The sequence below is a fragment of the Pterocles gutturalis genome, unplaced genomic scaffold (genome assembly GCF_000699245.1).
Source record: "Pterocles gutturalis isolate BGI_N339 unplaced genomic scaffold, ASM69924v1 scaffold3379, whole genome shotgun sequence".
NCBI classification, from domain to species: Eukaryota; Metazoa; Chordata; class Aves; order Pterocliformes; family Pteroclidae; genus Pterocles; species Pterocles gutturalis.
The window spans coordinates 68,745-94,720 of NW_010132936.1; the positions used below are offsets into that span (position 1 = coordinate 68,745).

The 25,976-nt window shown below is 50.4% G+C and overlaps 1 protein-coding gene across 1 annotated transcript in view; it reads left to right on the forward strand.

Annotated features, from left to right (window-relative positions):
- STAB1 (stabilin 1) overlaps positions 1–25,777 on the forward strand; it is a gene marked incomplete at its 3' end in the record, with an annotated part of 55,394 nt that extends 29,617 nt beyond the window's left edge. Inside the window, exons 25-64 of the mRNA XM_010081036.1 lie at positions 34–192; positions 1,091–1,186; positions 1,580–1,675; positions 2,279–2,326; positions 3,173–3,303; positions 3,692–3,803; positions 4,025–4,102; positions 4,484–4,585; positions 5,075–5,182; positions 5,688–5,819; positions 6,015–6,143; positions 6,998–7,054; positions 7,851–7,946; positions 9,046–9,241; positions 9,707–9,802; positions 10,844–10,889; positions 11,598–11,677; positions 12,618–12,743; positions 13,535–13,608; positions 13,962–14,036; positions 14,612–14,731; positions 15,179–15,262; positions 16,168–16,314; positions 16,483–16,620; positions 17,296–17,355; positions 17,461–17,637; positions 18,187–18,273; positions 18,748–18,894; positions 19,065–19,130; positions 19,712–19,937; positions 20,560–20,709; positions 21,582–21,686; positions 22,124–22,231; positions 22,424–22,617; positions 23,270–23,414; positions 23,887–24,020; positions 24,365–24,530; positions 24,758–24,864; positions 25,094–25,213; positions 25,625–25,777. Coding sequence (XP_010079338.1) covers positions 34–192; positions 1,091–1,186; positions 1,580–1,675; positions 2,279–2,326; positions 3,173–3,303; positions 3,692–3,803; positions 4,025–4,102; positions 4,484–4,585; positions 5,075–5,182; positions 5,688–5,819; positions 6,015–6,143; positions 6,998–7,054; positions 7,851–7,946; positions 9,046–9,241; positions 9,707–9,802; positions 10,844–10,889; positions 11,598–11,677; positions 12,618–12,743; positions 13,535–13,608; positions 13,962–14,036; positions 14,612–14,731; positions 15,179–15,262; positions 16,168–16,314; positions 16,483–16,620; positions 17,296–17,355; positions 17,461–17,637; positions 18,187–18,273; positions 18,748–18,894; positions 19,065–19,130; positions 19,712–19,937; positions 20,560–20,709; positions 21,582–21,686; positions 22,124–22,231; positions 22,424–22,617; positions 23,270–23,414; positions 23,887–24,020; positions 24,365–24,530; positions 24,758–24,864; positions 25,094–25,213; positions 25,625–25,777 — 4,671 coding nt within the window. The remainder of the gene's footprint in view (positions 1–33; positions 193–1,090; positions 1,187–1,579; positions 1,676–2,278; positions 2,327–3,172; positions 3,304–3,691; positions 3,804–4,024; positions 4,103–4,483; positions 4,586–5,074; positions 5,183–5,687; positions 5,820–6,014; positions 6,144–6,997; positions 7,055–7,850; positions 7,947–9,045; positions 9,242–9,706; positions 9,803–10,843; positions 10,890–11,597; positions 11,678–12,617; positions 12,744–13,534; positions 13,609–13,961; positions 14,037–14,611; positions 14,732–15,178; positions 15,263–16,167; positions 16,315–16,482; positions 16,621–17,295; positions 17,356–17,460; positions 17,638–18,186; positions 18,274–18,747; positions 18,895–19,064; positions 19,131–19,711; positions 19,938–20,559; positions 20,710–21,581; positions 21,687–22,123; positions 22,232–22,423; positions 22,618–23,269; positions 23,415–23,886; positions 24,021–24,364; positions 24,531–24,757; positions 24,865–25,093; positions 25,214–25,624) is intronic.
- Positions 25,778–25,976: the final 199 nt, after the last annotated feature.

Sequence of the window (25,976 nt, forward strand, 5' to 3'; positions counted from 1 at the left end):
AGTGTAATTCTTTTTCTTTCCCTTCTCCTGGAGGCCCTGTGCACCAGTACGGGCCCCGGCACCGCCACCTGCCAGTGCAACACAGGCTGGACCGGGGACGGGAAGGCCTGCGTGGCTATAGACAACTGCATGCTGGAGAGCAGAGGGAACTGTCACATCAACGCCGACTGTGTTTATATCGGCCCCGGCCAGGTATGATCGATGCTGAGCAGTCTGGTGGTGGACTTAACATTTCCTAAGCCACTGTGAGATTGCCAGAGGTAGAAATTGGGCTGGTCAGCAGCAAAGCCTGCTTGTTTGCTTCCAGAAACACCAGCTGCAGCTAAAACCACACAGTGTGTTTGCATGAAGTGAGATGCACTGATGTGTTTGAGGCTGCTGCTCTGCTCTGAAACTTCTGCACAGCAAAGGGAAGAGACTACACACCATATATGGTTTGGTATAAGGCATCAGTTGCTGTGTTCTCCTTGTTCCAGATCACAGCATTGTCTCTGGGCAATGCTAAAATATACAGAAAAGCAGGTGAAGCTGTTCAGATAGTCCGTGGAGGGAGCTGGACCAGCAGTTGGGCATCTTGAGATAGGAGGAAGGCACACAGGAGTCACTTCTTGGGGTGCTGCTTCTTAAAGTGTTTCTCCCCACTGAGCCAGAGGAGCATTGGACAATGTGCTGAGAAAAGGTGCCAAATCTTTAGCAGATTTTAGTGAGGTGAGATGTGCAAGTGGTCTCCTAGCTATCTTGAAAGGAGGAAACTTTGAAATTAACCCTTCTTCTCTTTCTGCCATTCACTAAGTCTGTGTCATTCCCTGAAAAGCTGGAAATAAAGATGGAAGCCATCATCTTCAAGTGACCCTCCCACAGCCAAGCAGTGCAAGGGATCAATGTGCTTGAGTAATCAGGCAGTGTGTATGCTGTGGTAGAGAATGATGCCCTGCTAAGGAAATATCTCCACATTTCCTGGTCTTGAGGGACCAGGAAGAAAACTTCAGAAAATAAATTAAGAATAGGTTTTGCTCCCTTGAGCCTCTTTTGGGTAGCAAATGAGGATGCTCCAATAGGTCTATAACATTGAAATGTCTCTTTCTTGCAGAGCAAGTGTGTCTGCAAGAGAGGTTATGCTGGTGATGGCTACAACTGTGATGCAATCAACCCATGCCTCATGGACAACGGTGGCTGCCATGACTTGGTGAGTACCTAAAGTGCTGTCCCAAGGCTGGCACGGCAGTGGAGGTTCCTCAGCTTCCTAACAGAGGTTTTTCAGCCACGACATCAAGAGAATTGCAAGGATTTACATTACATCAGCTTATTAGGTTGCCACTGAGGTGTTGTTATAAAGATTTGGTCTGGGATTTACCCAGGTACATCCTCTGATTTTTGTGAGTTCACACAACCAAAGCCATCACCTAGGCTTTGCGGCATGAGGTATAAATTCAGCGTCACCCTAAAGGCAACAGGAGGAAGGTGCTTCTGCATGCTTCTCTAGCCCAGGCCATGAAAGGCCAGAATTCAATTCCTAGAGAGGTATAACGCTGTATAACCTGTCTTTGCTCTCTAGTTTCTTCTTTTCTTGTGTTTGTAGGCTATGTGTGTACCCCTTGGAGGAGGAGAGAGGTCCTGCGCTTGCCCTCAGGGCTACATGGGGGATGGCATGATATGCTACGGGGACATTCTAAAAGTGAGTAAAAAGCAAATATCTGAGGTATTCTTGACACTGGAAAGAAATGTCTCTGCTCTTGCTTTCCTTTTCTGTTACCTGAGTTGACTCCTTCTCCCAGCACCAGCCTGACAGCACTGCACGTGTCTGCCCAAGGCCACAGAGACAGAACTGGTGCCGAGGCCAGTGTATTCATGAAACCATGGGCAGTAATTTCTAAGCTGCTTCACCCCTGTCTGTCCAGTGCAATAAGTCATTTTTTTTTGTTGTTGTTTGGAAAGTTTTTCAGGTCAGAACTGCTAGGCTCATTTTCTGTCACTAGAAATATCAAAGGCCATTGTGGATTCAATCCCTGTTCCTGGTAAACATGAGCGATTGCAGATGGGTTGAAAAGAGTTTGTTTCTTTGGGAACATTTTTTTTTTTAATGGCTGGAGTGTGATTTTGGGAGTGCCCATCCCTTCCCATGATACGCAGTGCCTGTAATGGTTGTGAGAGAGGAATGTCTAAGTCATTATTGCCAGATTTGATATTGCAAAGGGCTTCTTTCCTCCACCCTGGGTCTCCCAGCCCTGCAATCCCAGTGCTCAGCAAGGGTAACCTTTCTGTTGTTTCTCTTTGGAAGGAGCTGGCCAGGAATTCACACTTCGCAGGCTTCTACGACTGGCTTAAGGTAAGAAGAGCCGTGGGATACCCGCACAGGTAAGTTTGGTAGAAGTGAATTCTCTGTGAACACTGCTGCTAGAGAAAGAGCAACTCCATTTATCTTTTTCATTAGAGAAAAACAAAACAACAGTGAAGGAGAAATCATTACAGAGCAGGCGTGTAGAAAAGCTCTGGAGTTTGTGATAGAGTGAGGAGCGTTGTGTGTTTTGGGGGCCTTGTTTGTAGCCCTGGAGAAGCTGGGGCTGTGTTACACTTAATTTTCACGGTTGCATCGTCTGTAACTCCTGGCCATCATAAAACAGCACAAAAAGGAAAGAAAAGGGGTAGCATTATAATATCTGTTTTTCAGAAGAGCATGCTTTGTGAAGTCAGACTGTATGTTTGTTCCTTTTCTTGTTACTGCTTCCCTCTCTCCAGTGTGGCAATAACAGAGACACTCCACAGACTGTGGAGTTTGTGGAAGCATGCAAGGATGTACGGCACCTAACTGAGCTTTAGCTTACCTGTCCTACTGCATACATTGCCTTTGCCAGGAATAATCTTGGTCTGTCCCCCAGGATGGATGTTGAGGGTTCAGAAAGGATTTATGGATATGATTGAATGGGTTTGAAAATTAACTGAAGTACAAAAGTAGGGCTTAAAGCAGCAGTTTTCCCCTTGGCAAACAGGTGTCAACTGTTTTGGCTCAACCATCTGTGGCATTCATTGATTGCCAACAGCATTCACCTGCCACACGCAGGAGACCCTACTGTGCTGCTGGAGCATATACATGGGATGACTGTTGATTATATTTTGTGGTATAGATGTGGTGCCAGCATGTCTTATTTGTTCATTTTTGTGCTTTGGACAACAGAAATCTCTCTTCAGCATCCCAGCGGGAACCAATCTCACTGTCCTGGTGCCATCGGAAGCAGCTATCAAAAACTTGAGCAACACTGAGAAGAATTTCTGGTTGACCCCATACATGCTACCGTTTTTAGTCAGGTACAAGGAGGTTCCTGCTTTTGCTTTATATTGCCAAATAACAGTAACAAGGCTATGAGATGGATTTCTGCTTGTACAAGACCAATAGTTATCTTGAGATAAATGTAGAAGCATGATTAAATATCTAACAAGGAAATAATCTAGTAGGCATTTAAAACATAACAGATGACTGGCTATGGGAAGAAGATTTATTTTTCATATATTTGCAGAGAGAGATTTTGCCTGTCATGGAGATGCAGATGGCATCAGGACAAGTAATTCCCACGATTGTTCTCTCCACATGCTTAACATCTTCATGTGAGAGACGTGAAGGTTGGGTGGTGTGCTCTTATCTCCGTGTTATTACAAAAGTACCCTAATCTTCTTTACCTGCCTCTTTTCCCTTCAGGGCTCACTTTCTGGAAGGCGTCTTCACTGGTGAAAAGCTCAAAAAGTACGACAGGCCAGAATTACCCACTCTCAACCCACAGACCAGATGGCAGATAAACACCAGGAGCGGTGTAAGGGTTTCTTGCATAACGCACATGTACTAGGACCAAATTAAACTGCTTAAGAGCTGCTGTATCCAGTGGGGAGCCTGGTTGGGACACTGATGCCCTCAAACTCAGGCATCTTTTAAAAATTATACCCAGATCACTCGTGTGCAACCTTGGAAGAATAATATATTTTTTTTAACTTGACAATTTCTAATCCTTTTGCTTCTCCCTCTGATACTTTGCAGGTATTAACCATCCAGAATGCGAGTGTAGTCATCAGCGACATCCCTGCCAGCAACGGCATTATTCATGTCCTCAGTAAGGTACGTTGGTACTTGTGATACTGGGAAATGCTGCAGTTGTAGCAGCAGGTTTGTGTTGCAGCATCTGTGATGGGGCCAAGGAGGAATACATGTCTGCATGGTTAGTAAGGGATATGATGACAAAAATATATCTGGTTGTCACAAGGTCCTGACAGATGTTTCCTGTGCAGCAGTGTTTAATGTTTAAAATATTTGTCTCCGGGACAAGCAGGAGGGGAGTTCCTCTTCTCTTGGCTGACAGAAGAAGAGTTAAGGCTATTGCAGAATTGTGTAAAATGAGGCCATTTCTAATTGCCTTTCTTGCAAGCAGGGCAGAAGTCCAGTGTGATTTTCCCCAGAGCCGCTTGCCCAACCTTGCTTATGAACTTGATTTTTCCACAGGTTTTGTTGCCACCTTCAGGAGACATCCCACCCGGTCCTCCAGGCTTGCAGGAACAGCTTGAGACAGTTGCCTCATTCAGCACATTCAAGGACTTGCTACAGGTAAGCAGTTGACATGAGCACCGTTGTGGTTGTCAGAACTGTCTTTTGAGCAAATGCCCAACTTACCCTGTACTGGTGGGCCAAATTTTGGACTGTCTGGTGAGAAAAGAGTTTGTTTCCTACCATTCCAGAGTGCTCTTCTAGGAAAGCTCTTTTGAGCAGCCAAAGGGTTATTTGAAGTTAGATCTCTGTATCACTGGCATGTTATTACAGTGAAAGATTACATTATCTACTGCAGGTGCTGTCGTGCTAGTACAGGGCAGAGAAACCTAGAGGTGTGCTATGAACAAGGAAGGCTTGTTCATAATCAAGAAGCTGCACTTATGTCAGCCCAGGAGGAGGAGCAAGTGTGTGACTGAGTGGAAGTTGTATATCCCATTTTCAAGCATTTCCTCTAGTGCTCTTGCCTTTGTAATTGATTTTGTGTCTGGTTTTGCTTTTAGTGAGTACAAGTCTAATTGCTAATTTTACTGTGTGGACATTTTTTAGCAATACCAGCTCATTGGAAAAATCGAGTCCTCTGAAAAATATACAGTTTTTGTTCCTGGAAATAATTCCATTGAGGAGTACTGCCGTGCTGCCAATGTGACACAGTTGGTAAGCTCACTGCTTGCTTACAGTTTGAATATGTGTTGTGGTAAGGGCAGGGACATGTACACTGTCAGATCATAAGCCTGAGTTCAGTGGATTTGAACGTGGAGAGCAGAAGCGTATCTGGTGTTAAAAGCTAGGAGAAATGTGGCAGAACAGAGGGTTTCCTGGGGTGTTGCAACAGGATCTGTAAAGAATATTAGGATTCCAAATGCAAATTTCTGAGCAGATTTTAATGTGGATAGATGGCACAACATGTTCCCTTTTCTGGCTCCTGTGGCATATCTGTGGCAGTTTTGAACCTTCTGAAAGGTTCCAAAAAACATATATTACTTCATCCAGTAACAGAGTCATCAGGTGTGATCAGTCATGATAGTTACTAGGCTCTGTGGGCTTAATTAACTGTTAAAGATTGCTTAGGAACTCTTCTTGTGCCATACCTCTGACTGAATTGTAGTCTAGGAAGTCAGAAGAGTCCTAATTTTTTTTTTTAATTTTTATTTTTATTTAGGACAATGAGACAGTGCAGTACCACATTGTACTGGGAGAGAAGCTCTTGCCCATGGACTTGAGAAGTGGAATCCATAAGAACAGCATGTTAGGGCTCTCCTACTGGCTAATGTTTTATCAAAACAGCACCGAGGTAAGGAGGGAAGACTGTTCTGCCATTTGAGGATCTGACTAAACCTATCACTTTCTAAGGCTAGTGGCTGGATACACCCACGTCTGTTTTGGACACCCGTACAGTTTGCCTACTGGGGCTGGCTGACAGCTGTCAAGCAATCCATGCAAAAGGAGTTGAAGGTTATTGTCTCAGCCTTTTCCTTCTCCTTTGCAGAAGTTTGTCAATAATATTCCTTTGGATGGAAAATTTCTGGAGACAAAGAATGGCATGTTGATCGGGGTTTCACAGGTCCTCCAGATACAGAAGAATCGTTGCACAGCCAATACCACCACCATACAAAAGGTAACGATTATTGCCAGGGAGCTCACCACCATTTAACAGGGTTTCTCCTCCTGCACAACCAAACCGATGAATAGCAGAAGACCTACAGATCCTACACATGGATGAGGCAGTAGCTTGTGATCTGACTCCAGGTGAGCCTCATGTGAAACGGGACATCAGGGAGGCTTGGCAGAGCCTCACACTCCGTACTTATGCAGCAGATCTGCAGCTCCTGTGCTGTATGTAGCTCCCCTGCAAATCACATTCAGTTCACTTGCTGGGCAGGCTGGTGCAGGCACTCCCAGATACTCAGCTGTGCAAGTAAAATTGAGCCAAATTCTTGCATGGCATGACCACAAGCCCCCCTAGGAAATGCTGTGGTCTGTGTGGGAGTCATGCTAAAGTCCAGCCCGCATGTATCTTCTGACCCATGGCCAACTGAAGATTGCAGGGTCAGAGTGAGGCAGGCCTGCCCTCTTACAGACCGGAAAAAAAAGTATTTGCAGCCTTGTGCGAAGGAACTCCAGGCCTGCAGAAAGCCCTACCCCAGCTCAGAGAGTCAGAAGAGGTGTAACGTGGGATCTCTTCTGGTTTGTTTTGTGGTACGGTCTCTGGAGTGCAGAAATAAGACCTTGTGTACACCGCTGGAGCGCAGGAATAGGACCTTGTGTGAAGCCTTTGATAGCAGCCAGGACTTGAGAGTCCATGCATCATGGTTTTTCTTCTTTTGGTGTTTTGAGACATGGAGATAAATAGATCTTTGTCTTTGTCCCAGCCAGCAGCCTGTACAGCACCATTTGTAATTCAAGATTAGTGTCTTGGTGTGAAGTGGGTAGAGGGCACATGTGTGACTTGTCCTGTTCTCTGTGCCCTAGTCAAGATGCGGCAAGTGTGAGAAGGGGATCAAGTGTCCTCCTGGATCAGTTCTTGTGGTGAGTCTCTGATTCATGTGACATCTCACAGATTATTTGCAGATAGTGCTTTGATGTCCTTTTATTGCTCTATAGATGTTATCTCGATACCTGAAAAAAATGTGGCCTTGAATCCTCTATTCATTAGCAGGGTTTGTTAGAGAAAGCAGACACCGAGGGAGGTTTACGCAGGAAAAACAGAAACCATGAGGCTCCTTACAGAGCTAGCATCTGGCTTTGCCTGAATTTTAGGAGCCCTTTCTAGCATGCAGTGTGAGGAGTTTCCCCTCTCAGGGGGAAAAAGAGATGTCTTTTTTGATCTTTTCTGATGTTATCACCAAGAAAAGACAGTTTAGGGGTGCCAGTAGTGATCTCCCAGCCCAGACCGTTGATTTGTTCACACATATGGGCTGGTTGTGCCTGCAGCTTGTTTGTGAGTGAGTGACAAACGTTTCCAGAGAGGAAAACAACTAAACATTTCATCTCCATGCTGACTGTGAATTGCCTAGCAGCCGCATCTGGCTCCTTAGGCTTCATTACTTTATGCAAACATTTTCCAATTACTTTTTCTCAGCATTCATACTGACATGTATACCATGAATTTGGCAAGTAACAAAATAGTCTATGTGTGATGACCTCACATCTAGAGAAGGCTCATTGGTCACAGCTCCAAAGTCCAGATTTTTAGGGCTGTTCCTGTAGGATGAAAAGCATTATTCCTCTGTTAGACAAGAACACTGCCACATGTGCCAAAGTGCACTATCTGTCTAAATATTGTAGTGTCTTCTGTCTGTATCTATGTTAATTATACCTGCAGGAATTGCCAGGCAGCAAGAATCTTGCTCGGTGTGAATTACGTTCTGGGGATACAGGAATACTTGGCTGCCACTTCACCTGTGCAAAAGTTTCTCTGGTAAGAAAAAACATTTGCCTTGGATTCATTTTGACAAAAGCAAGATGAGTATTAGAAGTACAGCCATGGAAATACAGCCTGTGCTGAAGTCCTGGCTGCACTTGTGCCATTGCGTAGCTGAGGCTGTGCTCGTCTGGGAGTCACTCTCCATCCTGGAGATAGAGGGCACTGGAGAAAAAACAAACCTGCGGAAATGTCTGCACAGTGATGGATTGTCATCTGCTGCTTTGGTATTGTTACTCTGGGTTTTGTCCTGCAGAGGAAGAGAAGGATTTGAATGTTTGTAGTCTGGTTTCCTAAGGAAATGAGGCATGAATGATGGTATTTTGCTTGTACATGTGCCTTCCCGAATAACTGATGACTAACTGAAGTCGAACCAAAGCGAGGAGCAGAAGGTCTTGTAGCTATTATGGCCCTCACCAGTTTTGCAAAAATGTGTGTCTGGCAGAAAACAATTGAAGAGGAAATGGTAATAGAAAGATTTGTGTAAATTTGAGCTCTTACAGGTATTGAAGCATCTCCCTGGAAAGTTTGGTGGGAATGGGAGATTGAAGAGAAGGGAGAGAGGCTGTTGGACATATGGTACTCACAGGCAAAGCTTCAGTCAGCAATTGTACCTCACTGGGCACTTCTGCCTTTCTTTGTTGAATGATGTTTCTCTTCATGTGTATTGTCCAACTTGGTCCCATTGTGGTTACCTCCCTCTGTAGGTAGATGCAGAAAGAAATGAGAGCAGTTAAAACAGGCTTCTGAACCAGATCACCTTCTGGCAGAGCCTTTCTCTGCCCAACAGTGTCTCTCACTGGTGGGACACAGGCAGGAGGTAGGCTGGATGGGCACAGGACTGAACATTTGCGTCATGAAATGGCCAGTGTTGTTCAAGTGTCAGTGCAGACCTTTACATGAGGCTCTGGGCAACAGAGCACCTCATTCTGGGGGCTCACTCTGTCCTGACTGTGCCCATCTGGTCCTTTCAAGTGTTGTCAGAAATGATGGCTGTCCCACAGTGAAGGGAGGGGAGCAGCTGGCCCAGTAAGGCTGTACCTTGTCTGTGCTGCACAAGATGCCTCACCCCAACCTGTTCTTGTTGGTTCCCCAGAGGTCCGTCTGCTGCCCAGGCTACTACGGACACATGTGCGAGATGTGCCCAGGGAAGCCAGGCGAGTGGTGCTCCAGGAATGGGGAATGCCAGGACGGCATCGAGGGCAGCGGAGAGTGCCGATGCCTGGAGGGTTTCCATGGCACTGCCTGCGAAATGTGTGAAGTGGGCCGATACGGAGCTGACTGCAAATCAGGTGACACCGATGGCTATTGCAGCTCGTCTCTACCATCCTGCTTGCAAGGGGAGGAAAGTGGCCATGTCTCAGCTCTCAGAAGGGGTGACAGGAGGGAAGAAATGTCCCAAGACCTCTGAGACAGGCAAACAGCTGGCAGGCCACCGAGAGAGGGACAGTGGGAGTAAGCGCTTGTGGTCAGCCAGAGGAGTGGCCCCATTTTTCATCCTCAAACCAAGGCATGACTGACTGTACTATGCCACTCATCCTGCTGCCACCTGAACTATAGAAGGTAGAGGTGGGTGGTCTGTTCCTGGGCTTTTTGGCTGGTAGCGAGGGAACAAGAGGAGATACTCCTGTGACATTTTCTTTATGGCAGCTTGATGCATTGGATGAGGAACAGAGCAGCAAGCGAAATGGCAGAGAGACCCTGCCTGTGAGACCTGGTTGGTCCAACAGTGATGAGTGTTTATATTTCCCCTACAGAATGTGCCTGCGACAACGGCATATGTAACGACGGGCTGCAAGGGGATGGGAGCTGCGAGTGTTTCCCAGGATGGAAGGGCCCTACCTGCCAAGAAAGTGAGTGTGAAAAGGCCCATGGTGTAATACCGCCTTTTTGGCAGAGACACCTGTGTTAGCTGAGCAAGGTGACCACAGTTGCATGTGCTTTGCATTCCCCAGAAAGCTTATCAGGCTGAGCTAGCTCATTCCTGCACATGAGCTGCATTTGTGGTGTGACTTCCCCAGCAGTACATGAGCCCTGGAGTTATTTGGGTGAAATTCACGTAGGGAAAAGCACATCACCTGCTTCTGTCCCCACTGAGATTTGAGGCACCTCAAGAACAGTTCCTCACCCTGGGAGAGAGACGGCAGCTCCCAGCCAGGCTGGGTTGACCATGACTCCTGTTACTTGCCGAAGAAGGTGGCAGGGCTTGATTTGAAGCCTCCAAACGGGCCCCCAGGGTGGCTGCTGAGTTGCTTTTTCTGCTCACAAGATCTGTTGATTTAGGTGACCTCATGCCGTGATGTGCAGTTCTCAATTAATTTGTGGTTGTGTGTTAAAGTAATAAGTTGAAGAGAGTTGTTCCTGAGATTTGGGATTATGATTACCATTGAGGTGGGAGGGAGCATGAGCTCCTAAATAATTTGGCATTTTAAAGGTTCGCACACAAAGATTGATTTTGTAGTGAAGCGTTTTGAGGACATTTAGAAATGGAAATTGAGTGGAGCTGTCCTGTCTAGTGCAAATGTAAAGCATGAAGCAAGTTTATCTTTTTGCTTCAAATAGGGCAAAGTGAAATGGCCCTGTATGTCTGGATTAATGAGGTTTCAGTCCTTGTTTTGTTCCTAGCAATGTGGAGGCCATGCAGGTAGGATCAAGTTGAACTGTTACCTAAGAGAACATTTCATTCACTCCATTGTAAAATGCCACAAGATAAAAACCATGAGGTTTTTCTGCTGCCATGTAGGATGTGAGAGTTAGCATAACTGCTGTTGTGTCCCACCATCAGTCAGGGAACCAGCAGTGTGGCAGTGAGGCTGTTTGCTCTAGATGGCAGAAATGTCCCCAGAAAGTGCTAAATTGAAAATGCCGAGTCATGTTTGTGTTTTCTCTTGCAGGAATTGAGATTGACTTATGCAATAACACTTGCCATCAAATGGCCAAGTAAGTACAGACAAGGCGCTGGGTCATTCTGAGAGCGCCATGTGTGCTTGTGTGCGTTTTACATAGAGGTGATTCTGCGTTTAGGGCTTCACAGAGGGCTGGGAGGAGATGCCTGCTCATTAAAGGTGCATAAATGTCAGTTCCATCCTGGGAACTCTCTTTGGTGCTAAGCTGCATCCGCTTTCCCGGAGGATTTTTTCTGTTTGAGCACAAATTCCTTCCGAGTTCCTTCTGCAAGTGTGGATGGGAGAAAGCAGAGACTCCAAGATACGCCAAGTCCTGTCTTATTCATGGAGCAAATCAAACAGCCACTGACAAGCCCTTTCTGCCTTGCCTGCCTCCACCAAGGAATTAAATTAAATAGTTTATGGGCTGTGATGACTCCCTCTTGCTACCTTCTCCATTCATTATCTGGTCTCCTATTTTGTGGTTCCGGGACCTGGCCATCTCCATGTACCTTGCAGAAGCACATGGACATGTTGAAGGCACACTGCGCGAGGTGTGAAGCCTGTGCCTGGGTGCCAGCTCCCTGGCCAGTCTGACTTGAGTATTTGGTGCTGTAAAGAAATATACAGTGGCTTCAGGAATGTTCCTCCTGTGGTCAGCGTGGACTCTAACTTCCACATGCCAGACTTGTATAGTGTTTCTCACTGGCCGACCAAATCAGGAGGTGTCATCAGTGATTTTTTTATGCCTTTCTTGTTTCAGCTGCCTCAACAGTTCCGCAGATTCCCCACCTACGTGCTCCTGCTCTGCTGGATACACAGGGAATGGGACCCATTGCTCAGGTATGTCCGGCAAGATTCCAGGCTTGCCAACACCTCTTGAGGCTATGCAAAGACAAGGGGCTTGTTTGTGAAATAAATGGCATGATGTTGCCAGGGGAAAGATCATTCAAATCCTTTTCCTCTCAGCCATCCACCATGAACTCTGCTGTGCTTTGGTAGAGAGGTTTTCCAGTCCACAGCTTTACATGGGATGCTCTTGATGTTGCTAGAGCCTGCAAGAGAGGGATAAAAAGGCAGGCAAGGGTAGCAAGGCAGTTCTTATAGCTCGTGGAGACAGATGCACGTGAAGGGGTTGTATTACTTCTGATATCACAGCAATGGTGGCAAAGATATAACAATTTGGGCCATGAATCCCTGCAATATGGGTGCTTCCATTCCCTGGAATTTTGTGCTCCTCCTATTTGCTGGCCATGACAAAATTGGGTAGAAGCAGTGCAGCAGTTGTGCCAAAATTAGGTAGGATTTCAGGATACTGCTCTGGAGCTACATACAAACCTGATTTATGTCAAAAGCAAACAGACAAGAAAAAACACTCGGTGTGATAAAATTGTAACAGTCAAAACACTGATGGATATCAGTTTCTTTTCAGTATTGCCTGAGTTTGAAAATGATTGGGGGGGGGGGGAGAAAAAAACCCCATAAATTTACATTGTGAAGGGAAATATTTTTTTTCCCACCTAACCATTAGTCCTCAGTGAGCAAACGCTGTGATGGAAACACTTGGTCCAATCTGGGGGTTACTTAAGCTCAGCATGACTTTTGGACTGGTCTCTCTCAGATCTGTATGAGGCCCCATGCCTTTAAAGGACCTGCAGTTTCATCGAGAAGCAAAGGGATTTTAATAAGATGTGATTTTTGTTAAGATGGGTGATCATTCTGTCACAGTTCATCTTTCCTAGATGCTCTGAGATGATTCTGCTTCTCTTGTTTGTGGTCACAGAAATAGATCCCTGCATTATTGACCACGGGGGCTGCTCCATACACGCTGTGTGTACCAAGGTGTCCCCAGGGGAGAGAACCTGTGTTTGTAAGGAAGGCTACGCTGGAGATGGGACACTCTGCATGGGTGAGTGCTCAGTGCATGTTTTGGTGACAGCAGCAAGGCATCATCCATGCAAAGGGGAATTTCAGACTAAAAACATTAAAATTTCAGGTTAAAGTGATGAATAACTCAATTCTCCTTTCACTTTTTTCATGCAGTGTTTATTTCAAAGCAAGTAATTGCTGGCTGATCTTGATTCAGCTGTCTCTGCTTTTTGTCAAGGTGTATGCACACATATGTGTACGTGCGTACATACATACCTGTAGGTATGTGCTCAGCATTCTCCCAAGTCATGATTGATGAAGTAGTCATCACTGTCCCACCACAGTGCCACCTGAAACTGGGCAGAGAGCCCATGCTGCCCTTGGCACCTATCTGTCTGAATGGCCTCAGACCAGTGTTTTGGTCTCAAACCAAAAGAGCCCTGAGAGGGTTTCTTGCCCTGATGCATGTGGTGGATAGGTCCAGAGACAGGGAGAGAGGGCAGTCTGCTACGGTGGTGCTCTGCGGTGAAGATGCAGCTGTGGGAGAGCCCAGTCCTCTCATACCGTTTAAAGCACACTCAGACAGGGATGGGATTTTCTGTGGGCAGATTTATCACAAATCAGAGGCCCATATGTGGCAGGAGTAGAACCAGAACTTGCAACTTGCATTTGTACCCTATTCCTTTGCTATCACAAGTCACTTTTCCATCAAAATGTTTCCCAAGCTGGGAAGGTCCTCCCTATCACTTTCCCAAGACCACTTTGTGTCACCAATTCCTGGCTGTCTTGAGCAGCCCTCAGCAATAATGTGCCCTTATTGTTTTGTTGCAGAAATTGATCTCTGTCTGGAGAGCAACGGGGGCTGCCACACCAACGCGGAGTGTGTTAAAACAGGCCCAAGGAAAGTGAGTATGTAAGATGGATGTCAGGGCCACATTACTATGGAGAGGGTCACAGCTGTATAGCTCTCTCAAAGGCAATCCTTTCAATGGCAGTGCACTGCCTTGTGCTTATTACCTTCCACATAGAAAAGCTGCCTGGCAAAGGCATGGAAAGATTGCCACTTCCTTGAAAGCAGATGCCTTCTGTTGGCCAGAGGCTGCACACAGTCTCGGGTTATATTTGTTGTTGACACAAGTATGGTTATTCATGTATGTAGTGATGGATGCTGTACCACATGCCTTCCATCCAGATCAGCCATCATGTGTTTTCCTTTGTTGGGTTCAGGTTTCAGACTGAGCATCTGTTTTCCTTCCAGGTTGCCTGCAACTGTCTTCCTGGTTACAGTGGGGATGGCGTGAGCCGGTGCAACCCCATCAACTTGTGTGAACAGGTATGTCTGCATTTTGCTATTACCAGGGCTGAAGGCCACAGCCCTGAAGCGTCCCTTTCACCCAACAGCTAACAGCAAGGACTGGGTTAACCTGCTTGTTCAGAGCTACCTAAGGGATTTCCTGGTGCATTCCATTTCCATTGCCTCTCGAAATGACCTGCAAGAGGCCAGCTGGCATTCCCTCTTGTGGGAGAAGCCAGTGTGGAAACAGTGACATTGGCTTGGAAGCAAGTGGTCTTGTTTCTCTGCATCTATTTTGTGTGGAACATGTTCAAAAGCTTAAAAGTCATCTGTGCTCACAGCATCACTGCCATGTCAATGTCTCTCTCTGAATCATAGTATGATTTTGTCATCATGTGAGTTCCAAAGTAAGGTGCAAAAGTCTTGTTTTGTGGGAGGATTTGGTGCTGAAAAGCCCTTGAGGATTTGGGTGAGGTTTTCTAGAGGCACTAGACAGATGGGAGGAATGGTTTCCTTTCCACTGGGCTGGACATAGTTAGCAGCTCCCTCATGCAAGTGGCCATTCAAATTGTTGGTGGTGCCCCTGCATGCAAGACTTCTGCTTTTCTTGCTAGAACAATGGAGGCTGTAGTCCCTTTGGGCTCTGCAAGTACACAGGCCCTGGCACTCGAAACTGCACCTGCGCTTGGCACAGTATCGGAGATGGCTTCACCTGCCATGGCAAAGTGTATCAGGTGAGAAGCATCCACAGCAGCTTTTGTGTCTGGGCCCCCTTTCCTACAGCAAACCACTCCCTCGGTGGTCCAGGCAGAGGTCACTGCCTGCTTTGTAACTTCCATGTCATCCATGCCTGCAGTGCTGGTGAAGGAGGGAGGGAAAGATCACTATGGTGTGTCAGAACCAGTCTCTCACTGGGGTGGGGGAGTGGAAGGAGCAGGTCACTGTTCTGGGTGGTAAGGACAAGTGGAAGGGACTCTCCTAACATCAGCTGTTTCTCTTTGTTTAAGGAGCTCGGAAGGACTGAAGATGCATCTGTGTTCTTTAAGATGATACTGGTTGGTGACAAACAGCTTTGTCCTTGGCTCTGTATAGTAAATCCCACTTACGGTTTTCTGCAAAGGGTCTTGCTAACTGGAACCATGTTTTCTGTTTCCCTTCCCACAAATGCTCTTCTACCACAGGCAGAAAACATCAAGGAGCTCAGTGGGGCAGGGCCTTTCACTGTCTTTGTCCCACGGACAGATTTCATAGGAAACACCACAACGGTAAGTGTTCTCCCATCCCAATCCCTGTCAGGTGTTTGGCACACCCCAGTCGTGGCAATATCCCCTCTGGGGCTGTTCTGCCCAGTGAATTGAAGCAAAGAGGCTGCACTGCAGAGGGTTAAAGGCATTCTCCATTCTCCATCAGTGTAAGAGGAGAGGTTTGGAGGCTGGCTCACTGCAGAGACCACCTGGGCAGGGGTGGACATGGCTCCTGTTGTAAGGAGACCCTTCCTGGAACCACTGCCTCCTGGTCCTCATAGGCACTGTGCCAAATCAGTGATGCATGGTGGCTTTTGTTTCCATGGCTGTTAGGGGCTGGTAACAGCAAGGCTTCACAGCATCTATGATGAAGAACTCTTATTCCTGCTCTGTGCCGCAGGCCCTGCCATTCTGCCTCCATTGATCCCTTTGTTCTAGTCCCAATAAGTGGGATGTCTGGGGCAAGTGGAGACATGAGGGAGGAGAGATCCTTACTCATGACCCAGTGAACCAGACAGGCTCTTGACAACAGCTCTCTGGTGTCAGTGTAATGGAAGATCCTAATACCATCACTCACAAGTCCTGTTGTGCAGCTTCACACTGCTAGTCCCAACCACGGGTCCCCCCATCCACCCAGTAAAGGGACCATTCCCAATGACCACATATCCCAGGTGTCACTTCCTCAAGGCCGGTGTCATTGTTTGTCCTCCTTCAAGGGACCTGAATGCTGGGTTTGTCAAGCTGGATGCAATTTCCCAAAGCTCTCAAATGGTTTTGTGCATTCACTGAATTTTGGGGGGACTGGCTTTCCTGCACGGATGGGTCAGAGGGGGCTTGGGCAATCCAGGTCTCCTCATTGGGTCTGGGGACCACCCCACAAGGCAGAGTGCCTCCAGTGTGATTTCATTCTTGTTTTTTCTCTGTAGTTTGAGGAGTGGAGGAGCAGAGGTCTCCTCCGAGACCTGCTTCGCCACCACATGATGGGTTGCCAGAAATTGCTGTCCAGTGACCTGGAATCCCAGGAGTCCCTTACATCTTTATCTGGCCACAAAATAAAGATCACCGTGAAAGAGGTAGTTCTCTGCTACAGTTCCCTTCCCTGTTCCACTTGTCAGAATGTCACTTTCACTGTCATTTGAAGGTCTAACTGTGATCATGGCAAGTGACTTGCTTAGGGCCCACAGATGGCTTATAGGCAGTGCTGTGGGTGGGAACACCTCATCGCATCCCTTCTCTCTCAGAATAGCATCTATCTCAATGAGGATGCCAAAGTGGTCATGAGTGACATCATCGGTGTGAATGGGGTCATTCATTTCATCAACAAGATCCTCATCCCAAGTGACCTGGTGGGCCGTAACATTTCCTCAAAGATGTCACAGGTGAGTGACTTTGCCCTGATAACTGCTGTGGAGAGGACAGGGTTTGGATTTTTCTCCCAGCAGCTCCGCCAGTGCTGTCCCTGACCAGGCTTTCTGCCCACACCCTCTGCCCAGGGCCGCGTGGGGTGCTCTTCCTCCCTGTTCCCAGATGTGCAGGGCATGTCTGAGGACACGAATTTGGCTTGTGAAGGTGACAGCATTTGTGGCGTAGCAATATTTGGGACAGAAGGAGCTGTGATTCATCACTAGGGAACAACAGTAGTGGATGTAGGCAGGGGGATCGTGTCCCATGCCAACCGTCACTCCTTTTCCAGTGCGGAGCAGATTGCGGTGTGAGATTGCCAATGTCTCTCTGGTATTCCTCAAACAAGTGCTAGGAGCTAATAGATCCTGCATTTTGCAGTAAATAACACGTTTTCTGTAGCGCACAACAGAGTGCTGAGGTTCATCCCAGCACCTGCCACAGCAGCATCTGCCCAGGGTGAATCAGAAAAGCGGCAGCTGCTGAATGCCAGCACTTGCCAGGCCAAATCCATGGGTATGATGATGACTGAGATAAACTTGTTCTGTTTAGCTACTGTAGTTGTTAACTGTCTGGTTTCTCCCTTGCATCACTGCTACAGGTCCTGGATGGGGACCTCTTAGTGACGATTGTTTGCTTTCTTCCCTCTGCAGCGAAATATCACGGAAGTGGCAGAGGCCTTTGGGTACACCATTTATAGCAAGCTGTTGCAGGTGAGTGACCTGACTCCTGATGCTCTGTGGGGAGGTGGTGTGTACATGTGCACGTTCAGTTTTGGCTTGTGGCTTTTGCTTTGTATCCCTTCTTACGTCGGACAGGATGCGGAGCTGCTTCCACTGGTCAGTGACCCCCGGCATAGACCCTTCACCATGCTGTGGCCCACAGATGCTGCGTTTAATGCGCTATCAGAGAAAAGGCAGAAGTGGCTGTACCGCAGAGAGCATCGGGACGTGCTGGCCTCCTACCTCAAAGCACACATGATCAGGGACACAAAGGTACACGTGACAACAAAGAGGCTCCTACCTCCTGAGGCCGCATGCGGTGCCACCACCTGCCTATGGTTACATGAGAGTGGACCTTGGCAAGTACTTTGCTGCTGTAGAACGTGCAGCATATTAGCTGTCTTGAGAAGACCCAAAGCTGTTTGAGCATTTGAGGTAACTGCCTCTTCATCATGAACCTCAGGTGCAGCGTGACTGAGCTGAAACCTTCTGTCATCAGCTTCTTGGGGAGGCCACGTCACCCCCAGAGCATCAGCTCAAGGCTCACAGACAGACTCTTGTCTATTGGGGTGCTGAACAAGGGAGGAGGCCGGCTGAGCAAAACCAGGCTCTGCTTACACACGCTGGTCTCTTGCTGTTCAGGGATCTGGGACTAACCCAGCATAGTTACACTGTTCCACCCACACCAGCTTCATGTGCTGCCACGTCACACCCCCCCTCACTGTGGCTACTGACCCTGTCCTCACCAGACACCATCCCGTTAGAAGTGTGAACTGCCAGTTTTGCCTCTTCTCCCTTCACATTCTCCTTTTTCCCTCTCAGATTGTTGCTGGTAACGTGCCCCAGGTTGAATCCATACGGACCATGCATGGCTCCCTTGTCTCCTTCAGCTGCAGCAAAACCCACATGGTGAGTGATGGTGATGGTGGGCTCTGCTCTCCACTGAGCCAGTGTCCCTGGAAATAACCACAGGGCAACTGGTGCTTCGTGCTGGTCACCAGCGGGAAGTGAACACAGAGCTGGGGTGGTCGCAGGCTGAGACACCCCATTTCCCTGGCTACAGGTGAGCCTGGAGAGAGGCTCGAGACCCTGCGGCCAGCTGGCAGGGAAGGGCAGAGACGTGTGGTACCTGCACATGCACCTCCTGATGACCAGGTTGTGAAGCCAACCACATGGTGCCGTGACCTTTACAGAGGCCATTTCTCAGGAGAGATGGCCACGAGAAGTGGCAATCAGGAAGGCTGGCCAAGGACATAAGCACAGAGATTTTGTAGAGTTCTTGGGGTGATCGAGACGTCATGGCAGCCAACAAGGGCAACTTTTGGGTGGTGCAGCCAGATGTAAGGTGTGCCAGGATCACAAGTTGCTTTCTTCCTCTGGCAGGGGGAGCTTCTGGTGGGGAACGGCGATGCCACCATCATCCAGAGGCACATGGAATTCAGTGGGGGCATTGCTTATGGCATCGACAGACTGTTGGAGCCACCGGATCTGGGATCTCGGTGTGATGAGTTCATCTTTGCTGAGCTGCAGGTGAGCACTTGCGATGAGGCCAGTGAGGGTCTGTGCCATCTGCTGAGCCCCAAGCCTGGGAAGAGGGATGTCGGGAGGGCTTGCTGCTCATCCTCGGCAAAGCTCCAAGCAGCTGAGGGAGGCAGAAGCATGTATTGAGTTGTTGTGGGGTTTCTTTCTTCCCTCTACAGGGATCTGTGGAGAGCTGCGGACTCTGTGGCTTCGAGCCACCCTGCCCTCCTGGCTCTGTTCAACGGGTAAAGCTCACAACTTTGTCACCAGGGAGGCCTGTTACAGGGCTGATGACAATACTCACGTGCCCTGAGGGCATGTTTTAGCAGCAAAATGAAGGCACAGCTGCGTGTGGCAAGTCCCTCGCCTCGGCTGCATTGTCCATGCCTTGCCCCAAGTCAGACAGTCCCATAGGGCAGGAGCTGGGCTGAGCGACATGGGGTCAGGGACTTCAATGGTCTGTGTTTGGTCAGTCCCTATATGGGTGACAGTGACTGCAGGGGTCCCTTGCAGGAGCACTGGAGGCTTCTCTGGGTGCTTTATAGCAAAAGAGCTCAACCTGGCCACTGGAGTTAAACCAGGGATCAGATGGTGAGCAGCCTTGGGGGCAGTGGCTGTTCCCCGAGGTTGTACCTTGTCACTGCATTGCCCATCGTCTCTCTCTGCTGGGCTTCTGGTGCATCCCTGAGGCACATCTGTGACCCCTCTGTCACCAGCCCCATTGCATGTCACTTGTCATAAAACTGAGTGAGTGGCACTAGAAAAGTCAAGGTGAGACGTCAGTGACCAATGTGGCAAACTCTGTGTTTTGCCTGTTTCCTTGCAGGGGGAAACCAGGCGCTGCTACTATTATGGAAACCAGCTGCTGAGAAACACTTTCCTGTTTCACCGGAACTCCCTGTTGCGGCCGTCTTGGCCACCCTCCCCATGGGACTCCCTCAGAAGACGCTTCTCTTCCAGGGAGCCTCTGAAACGAGGCTGCAGGAGGAGCTGTGTTTCCACCCAGTGGGTCCCTCAGTGCTGTGCCAACCACTATGGCCGGGACTGTCAGGGTAAGGAGCTGCACGACCCTTTCCCGCCCTGGCCCTTTCTCTTGTGGGAAGGTGGCATTTCTGATTCAGCACAGGTGTCTGGTGTCTATGAATGGGCTTCTCCAAGGAAGGGTGGGCAAAACCCCAGGCAGGGAGCCCCAGTCCATCGAAGTGATCCCCTGGGAGTGCCTGTGGATTGTTTAACGGGGAATTCCCTTTCCCTGGAGAGACCTGTGTCCCTATGGAGAGCCCCCCTGAGAGGGGTGGCTGTCAGACAGGTCATTCACCCCTACATGTTGGCAGTGCTCAACCATTTCCCGACATCTGCCCTCTGTGCTTTGTGCATGGGCCGCTTTCACGTCCTTGGATGAGTCTGCTGCCAGGTTAGCACAGGGCGGGCCACCACCAGCTCAGCACGCTGCAGGAGCGGGGCATCCCAGGCTGGAAGCCATGCCAAATTTGTCTCTCTTGACCCCCTTCCTAAGGTTTATTGTCATGGGATGTCCCCATCCCTCACTCCCAGGACTGCCGAGTGGGCTCTGTGGTCCAAGCACCCTGTAAGCGGCAGCTCAGGTGGCATCAGGCTCCCTCCAGCACAGAGTCACTTTGTCACTGCAGCCTCACTAAGGTGCCCCATTTGCAGCGTGCCCGGGAGGGCTGGAGGCACCGTGCGGTAACCGTGGTACTTGCGACGACAAAATCAGTGGCTCGGGGAGATGCAACTGCAGCCAGGCTTTCATTGGGACAAGCTGCGAGCTGTGTGCTCCTGGAAGATATGGGCCAGACTGCCGAGGTGAGGCTGCTTCTGCCGGGGGGGTGGCAGCAATGCGGAGGGCTCGTGCGGAGGTGGCTGCCACACGTGGTGCTCCTTGGAGAGGGGGTGGGTGCTGGGCTGACCTCTCTGCAGCTCACAACACAGGAACCAGTGCTGCCGTGTGTGCATCAGTCCCAGTAAAGGTGAGGTCAAACCTCTGGGGCTGGGGACATCCCTCGAGGGGCTCTCGGCAGGACAGCTGTTTGGGCAAACATCATCTGCCCTCTCAAACTGCTCCAGCTGTAGTGTGAGGAGGCTGGTGGCATGTGCCAGGAGCTACGCTGCTGGTGGCCTCTCTTCTGTGCCAAGGCCCCAGCGTCAAACACTCCTCGTTTGTCGCACACAGCTGAGAGCCCCAGCCTGGCAGAAAGTGTTAAGACATATTTTGGGCTGGGGGACAAATCTGCAAGTCATGATGAACCCTGTACAGAAAGAGCATCTCCTGGGCCACGCTCGGCAGGGACCTGTGCGCCTGTGGGTCAAAGGGAAGGAAAAGGGAGCTCCCTGTTCCCCCATCCCGAGCTGAGACTTACAGTGTCTCCAGGAATGTTTTTGGTGGCTGTATGGCTGCAGGGACTCGGAGTGAAAAACACATCTCTGGAAATGCCCGGGGGAGGGCAACGATGGGGGTTTGTGGGTGCAGAGAAGCTTCCCCTCCGCCGTGAAAGGTGCCCGAGGCGGGGGCCAGGGCTGGCAGTGACAGGGAGGGCTGTGTGCATACTGTCGTGCCGCGGTCGTGCACTGCCCACACAAGCCACATTTCTGCCATGTGCCTCTCCCATGGCCTGAGCGTGGCCTTTCACTGCCACCAAGGCAGATGCTGTGACTGTGTTTTTACCTGTTCCTCACAGAGTGTAACTGTACTGAGAATGGTGTGTGCAACGGAGGGCTGCATGGTGATGGCTTCTGCTTCTGTGCTGAGGGCTGGACCGGAGCGCGCTGCGAAACCAGGCTAGGTGAGGGATGCCAAGCCCCACGCCAGCTGTTCTTTGCGACTTGGTGCCATGTGGCTGCTTTTCCAGCAGCTGGATCCTGCAAGCAACCACTCAGAAATATCTCCAAAAAGGAGCTCTCAGTGGTGGGGTTCATCCTGCCTGTACTGCTGAATTTCACAAGGGTTGGGGTGGTGAGGAGGAGGAGGAAAGCTGCACCTGATCATGAACAAGTCCCTGAGCTCAGAGGTGCTCAGGAAGAGCTTGAGGCTGAACTGAAGGCCTGAGGCTTATCTGAAGAAGTAACGGTCCTCTGGGTTTGGGTGAGGCATCTGCAGAAAAGCACATGGGGAATGAGGGGGGAGCGTGGGGCAGGTGGCTCAGGGCAGAGGCAGGCGATGGCAGCTGTGCCCATGTTGCAGCCCTTAGATCGCTCTGACCTGTCTGTGTCCTGGTTTCAGTGATGACACCCACCTGCTCTCCACCGTGCCACCCCCAGGCCGTCTGCCGCTCTGGCAACCTCTGCGAATGCAACTTACACTACGAAGGAGACGGGAGAATGTGCTCAGGTAGGGGGGGAGGCACGAGAGGCTGGGGTGGAGAGGCAGTGAGTGAAGGGGAAAGCGAACAACAGGGCAAGGCAACAGGTGACTGTCTCCTGAGCAGCTCCACGGATGGCCACATCTGTGGGATGGCTGGCAGGACAGACAGACCACCAGGACACCCAGCAAGGTTTTTTAGTTAACCTTGTATCCCTGCAGTGATTGACATGTGCAGCCAGGACAACGGCGGGTGCGCCAGGCACGCACAGTGCACGCAGGTTGGCGTGAACGTCTCCTGTGCCTGTGCTCCTGGGTACGGAGGTGACGGCTACGTGTGCGACCCCATAGACCGGTGTGCGGATGGCAGGAATGGGGATTGCAGCCAGCACGCCAACTGCATCAGCACTGGGCCGGTGAGTGCAGCCCCTGGGTGTGGGGAGACCTGCGTGCCTCGGAGCACAGCGCGGGTGGCTGCTGTGGGATGCTTCAGGATGCTGAAGGACAGTGATGTGACAGTGTCCCCAGGCCTGCCCCTCCTCTCCGGTCCCCCAGCTATTGTGCTCATCCTGTAGGTCCTTACTGCCAGGCAGGGACCATGCCCTCCTGCTGCCAGGCTGTGGTGACAGTCCTGTTATGCTGAGGCCGTTTTTCCTCATTCCTTTGTCCAAGGGGCATAAACTGTGTCAGTTGTGGCATTTCTGGGCTGTTCTGGGGGCTCCAGGATGGTCCTTTGAGGATGATGCTGGCTGTTTTTGTGGAGGAACCAGAGCTGCTTGCTGCAGGCCAGAAGATGGGACTGGGAACATGATGCAGTGCAAGAACCATGAGCCACATACCTCGAAGCTCAGCTGTCCTTCAAACAGCATGTGACAAGGATTCAATGTTATTTTTTTGTTTCATGTGGAGGTCAGGACAGGACAGAGGCCACGTGGCCTTTCGTAGCTCCATCACAGTCCCGGCGGGCTGTGGAGGCACTCTGAAGGCTCATCCCCATCTTCACAGGGATACAAGGATCCCCAGTGGGATTTGCACTCACACAAATGCCATCCTTCCTCTGTGCTGCAGAACGAGCGGCGCTGCGAGTGCAAGCGGGGCTATGTCGGTGATGGGATCCAGTGCCTGGAAGAGGCTGTGCCCCCCACTGACCGGTGCCTGGAAGACAACGGGCAGTGCCATCGGGAGGCCATTTGCACCGACCTGCACTTCCATGGTGAGTGTGCTTAATGGTGCCAGGGTGATGTTCCATGGAGGGGTCACACTCCCTCGTCCTTCCCCTTCTGGCTGGGGCACCCTTGGGACCAGCTGGAGGGTGGGATGGCCAAGGGGCCGGGGACTCATCTCTGTATCTTGGTCTGGTTTTCACATTCCACTTTTCCCCTACGTGTCATACAGGGGAGGATGAGCCATCCTTGTCTGCTCCTGTGTGACGCGTGAGATGGCCTCTGGTGGGATTACCCCACCAGTGAGTGCTGACTCCCTTGTGGAAGGCGAGAAGCTCAGAGGAAGCCACGCTGCACCCCACCTCGCCCTCACTTGTCCACATCCCACCCCTCCCGCGCAGCGCAGAGCACCCTCCATTAGCAGTGCTGTCTGTGCTCACACAGGGGACCCACGCGACTGCCCCGGGGACACTGCTCGCTCTCTGAACTGTACTGATGCTCCCTGGCCTTGGTATTTTGCAGATAAGACTATGGGCGTGTTTCATCTGCAGTCACCCCGAAAAAAGTACGACTTCACTTATGAGCAGGCTCGGGCAGCCTGTGCTGCAGAAGGTGCTTCCCTGGCCACTTTCCGACAGCTCTCGGCAGCACAGCAGGTCAGGGCAGGGACGCAGAGGCTGGGCAGGAGCCACCTCTGTCACCTCGTGGGGTGGGGACATGGGACATGCACTGCCTCCCCCTGGGCCCCGTCTGGAGGTTGTGAGCCTCTGACGTGTGGGTGGGCAGCTGGCCAGGCCATTTGCTTCATCTTCAGCCATGAAACAGGAGGGCTGGTGGGTCTCACCAGTCACGTTGGGATGAGACCTCTGGCAGCGCCCAGCCCTCGAGGTGTTGGGGGAAAGCAGCATAAGGCTGCACAACAGGAATGTGCATCAAGGCAGGAAACCAAGGCAGGCCAGAGGTATTATTTTTAATCTAATAATTCATTTTCCTCTGGTAGATGGGATTCCACTTGTGCTTGGTGGGCTGGCTGGACAATGGCACAGCGGGATACCCCACGGCCTACCCCAACCCCAGCTGTGGGGCTAACCGAGTGGGCATTGTGGACTACGGCTCCCGAAGCAACCTGAGCGAGACCTGGGACGCGTTCTGCTACCGGGAGAAGGGTGAGTGGCGCGAGCACGTTTCCTGAGGACAGTCCTGTTGGGCACAAGAGGCGTGTCAGGACAGAGAACTGCCCTCAGAGCAGGAGGCATGGGCAGGTGGGCACATCCCCCTCTCCCCTTGCCTGTGTCAGGAGAGAACATGCTGTGGGGCATCCAGAAGTGAAGGGACAAGTGGTCCATGTAGCCACTGCTGGTGAGTCAAGTCACATCCCGATGTTCCTTTGCAGATCTGACTTGCACCTGCCGTGACGGGTTCGTGGGAGACGGGTATTGGTGCAGTGGCAAACTGCCCGACGTGCTTGCAGACAACGCTCGCTTCTCCGCCTTCTATTCTGTAAGTGATGCTTTCCTGGTTCTTCGGTACGGCGGCAGCTGGCAACAAGGCAGAGGGAGGGATCAGCCGTAACAGGGAGAAGCAGTGGCTTGGTCTGCCTGCAGGCTGGAGGGTACAAACACAGAGGCATTTTCTTTCTGGAGCTGGGGGATGTTTCCTGGGCTGGGGAAAGCAACAGCACTGAGCTGCCGGCCATGTGCTGATGGGGAAGATCTTCCATGTTTTCCAGATGTTGCTTGATTTTGCCAATGATACAGAAGAAGGACTGGAGTTTTTCATCTATTTGTCTGATGACTCTGCTCCCAAAACTCTCTTTGTCCCTCTGAATTCTGGCTTCACAGAGAATGAAGTAAGTAAGGGATGAGCGGCCACTCAAGGGCACATGGAATGAACTATCAGAGCACCAGGGGAGAGCAGGAGTCCGCCAAAGCTGGCATGATGGTGCTGTGAAATAGTCTGGGGAAGGAGGAAGAATTTAGGTCAGCAGGGATGGCTGGAGGGCTCTGGTGCAACCCCTCACTCAGAGACGAGCCATTTAGGTCAGGTTGCTCAGAGCCATCTCCAGCTGAGCTTTGACTATTTTTAAGGATGGCAATCCCCCTCTGCGTAGTACTTTTGTGTCATTTTGCCTGTGAGCTGTGTGTCTTGTGGCCATGGAGAGGGCCTGGGTGTGGGCCGGGTGGGGGCTGCACACAGCAGGAGGCGAGGGGCAAGAGCCAGCTCTGCTGTTTCCTATCCCTGCTCCCTGTTGCTTTTTCAGACGCTGACAGGAGAAGAACTGAAGCTCCATGTGTCGTCCAGCAATGTCGTACTGTTCAGCTTCAACCTCACAACGGGCACCATCATCCCGTCCCAGTCCGGATACGACCTTCACGTGTCAGACCTTCCCGCAGGCAACAGCACAGAGCACTCGGTCGGTTTAACCTCCAAAAAGATCAAAAAAAACCCCAAGTTTCCCCCCACATCTCTTTGAGCCAGGGGACACCGGGGAGGCTGTGTGGCCGGGTGCCATCCTCTCTGTCCTGTGCTGCAGGATGCCAAGGGGATCAATGACTCGATGATCATGGAGTGGGACATCGTCGCTGCCAACGGCATCATCCACGCCATCGCCG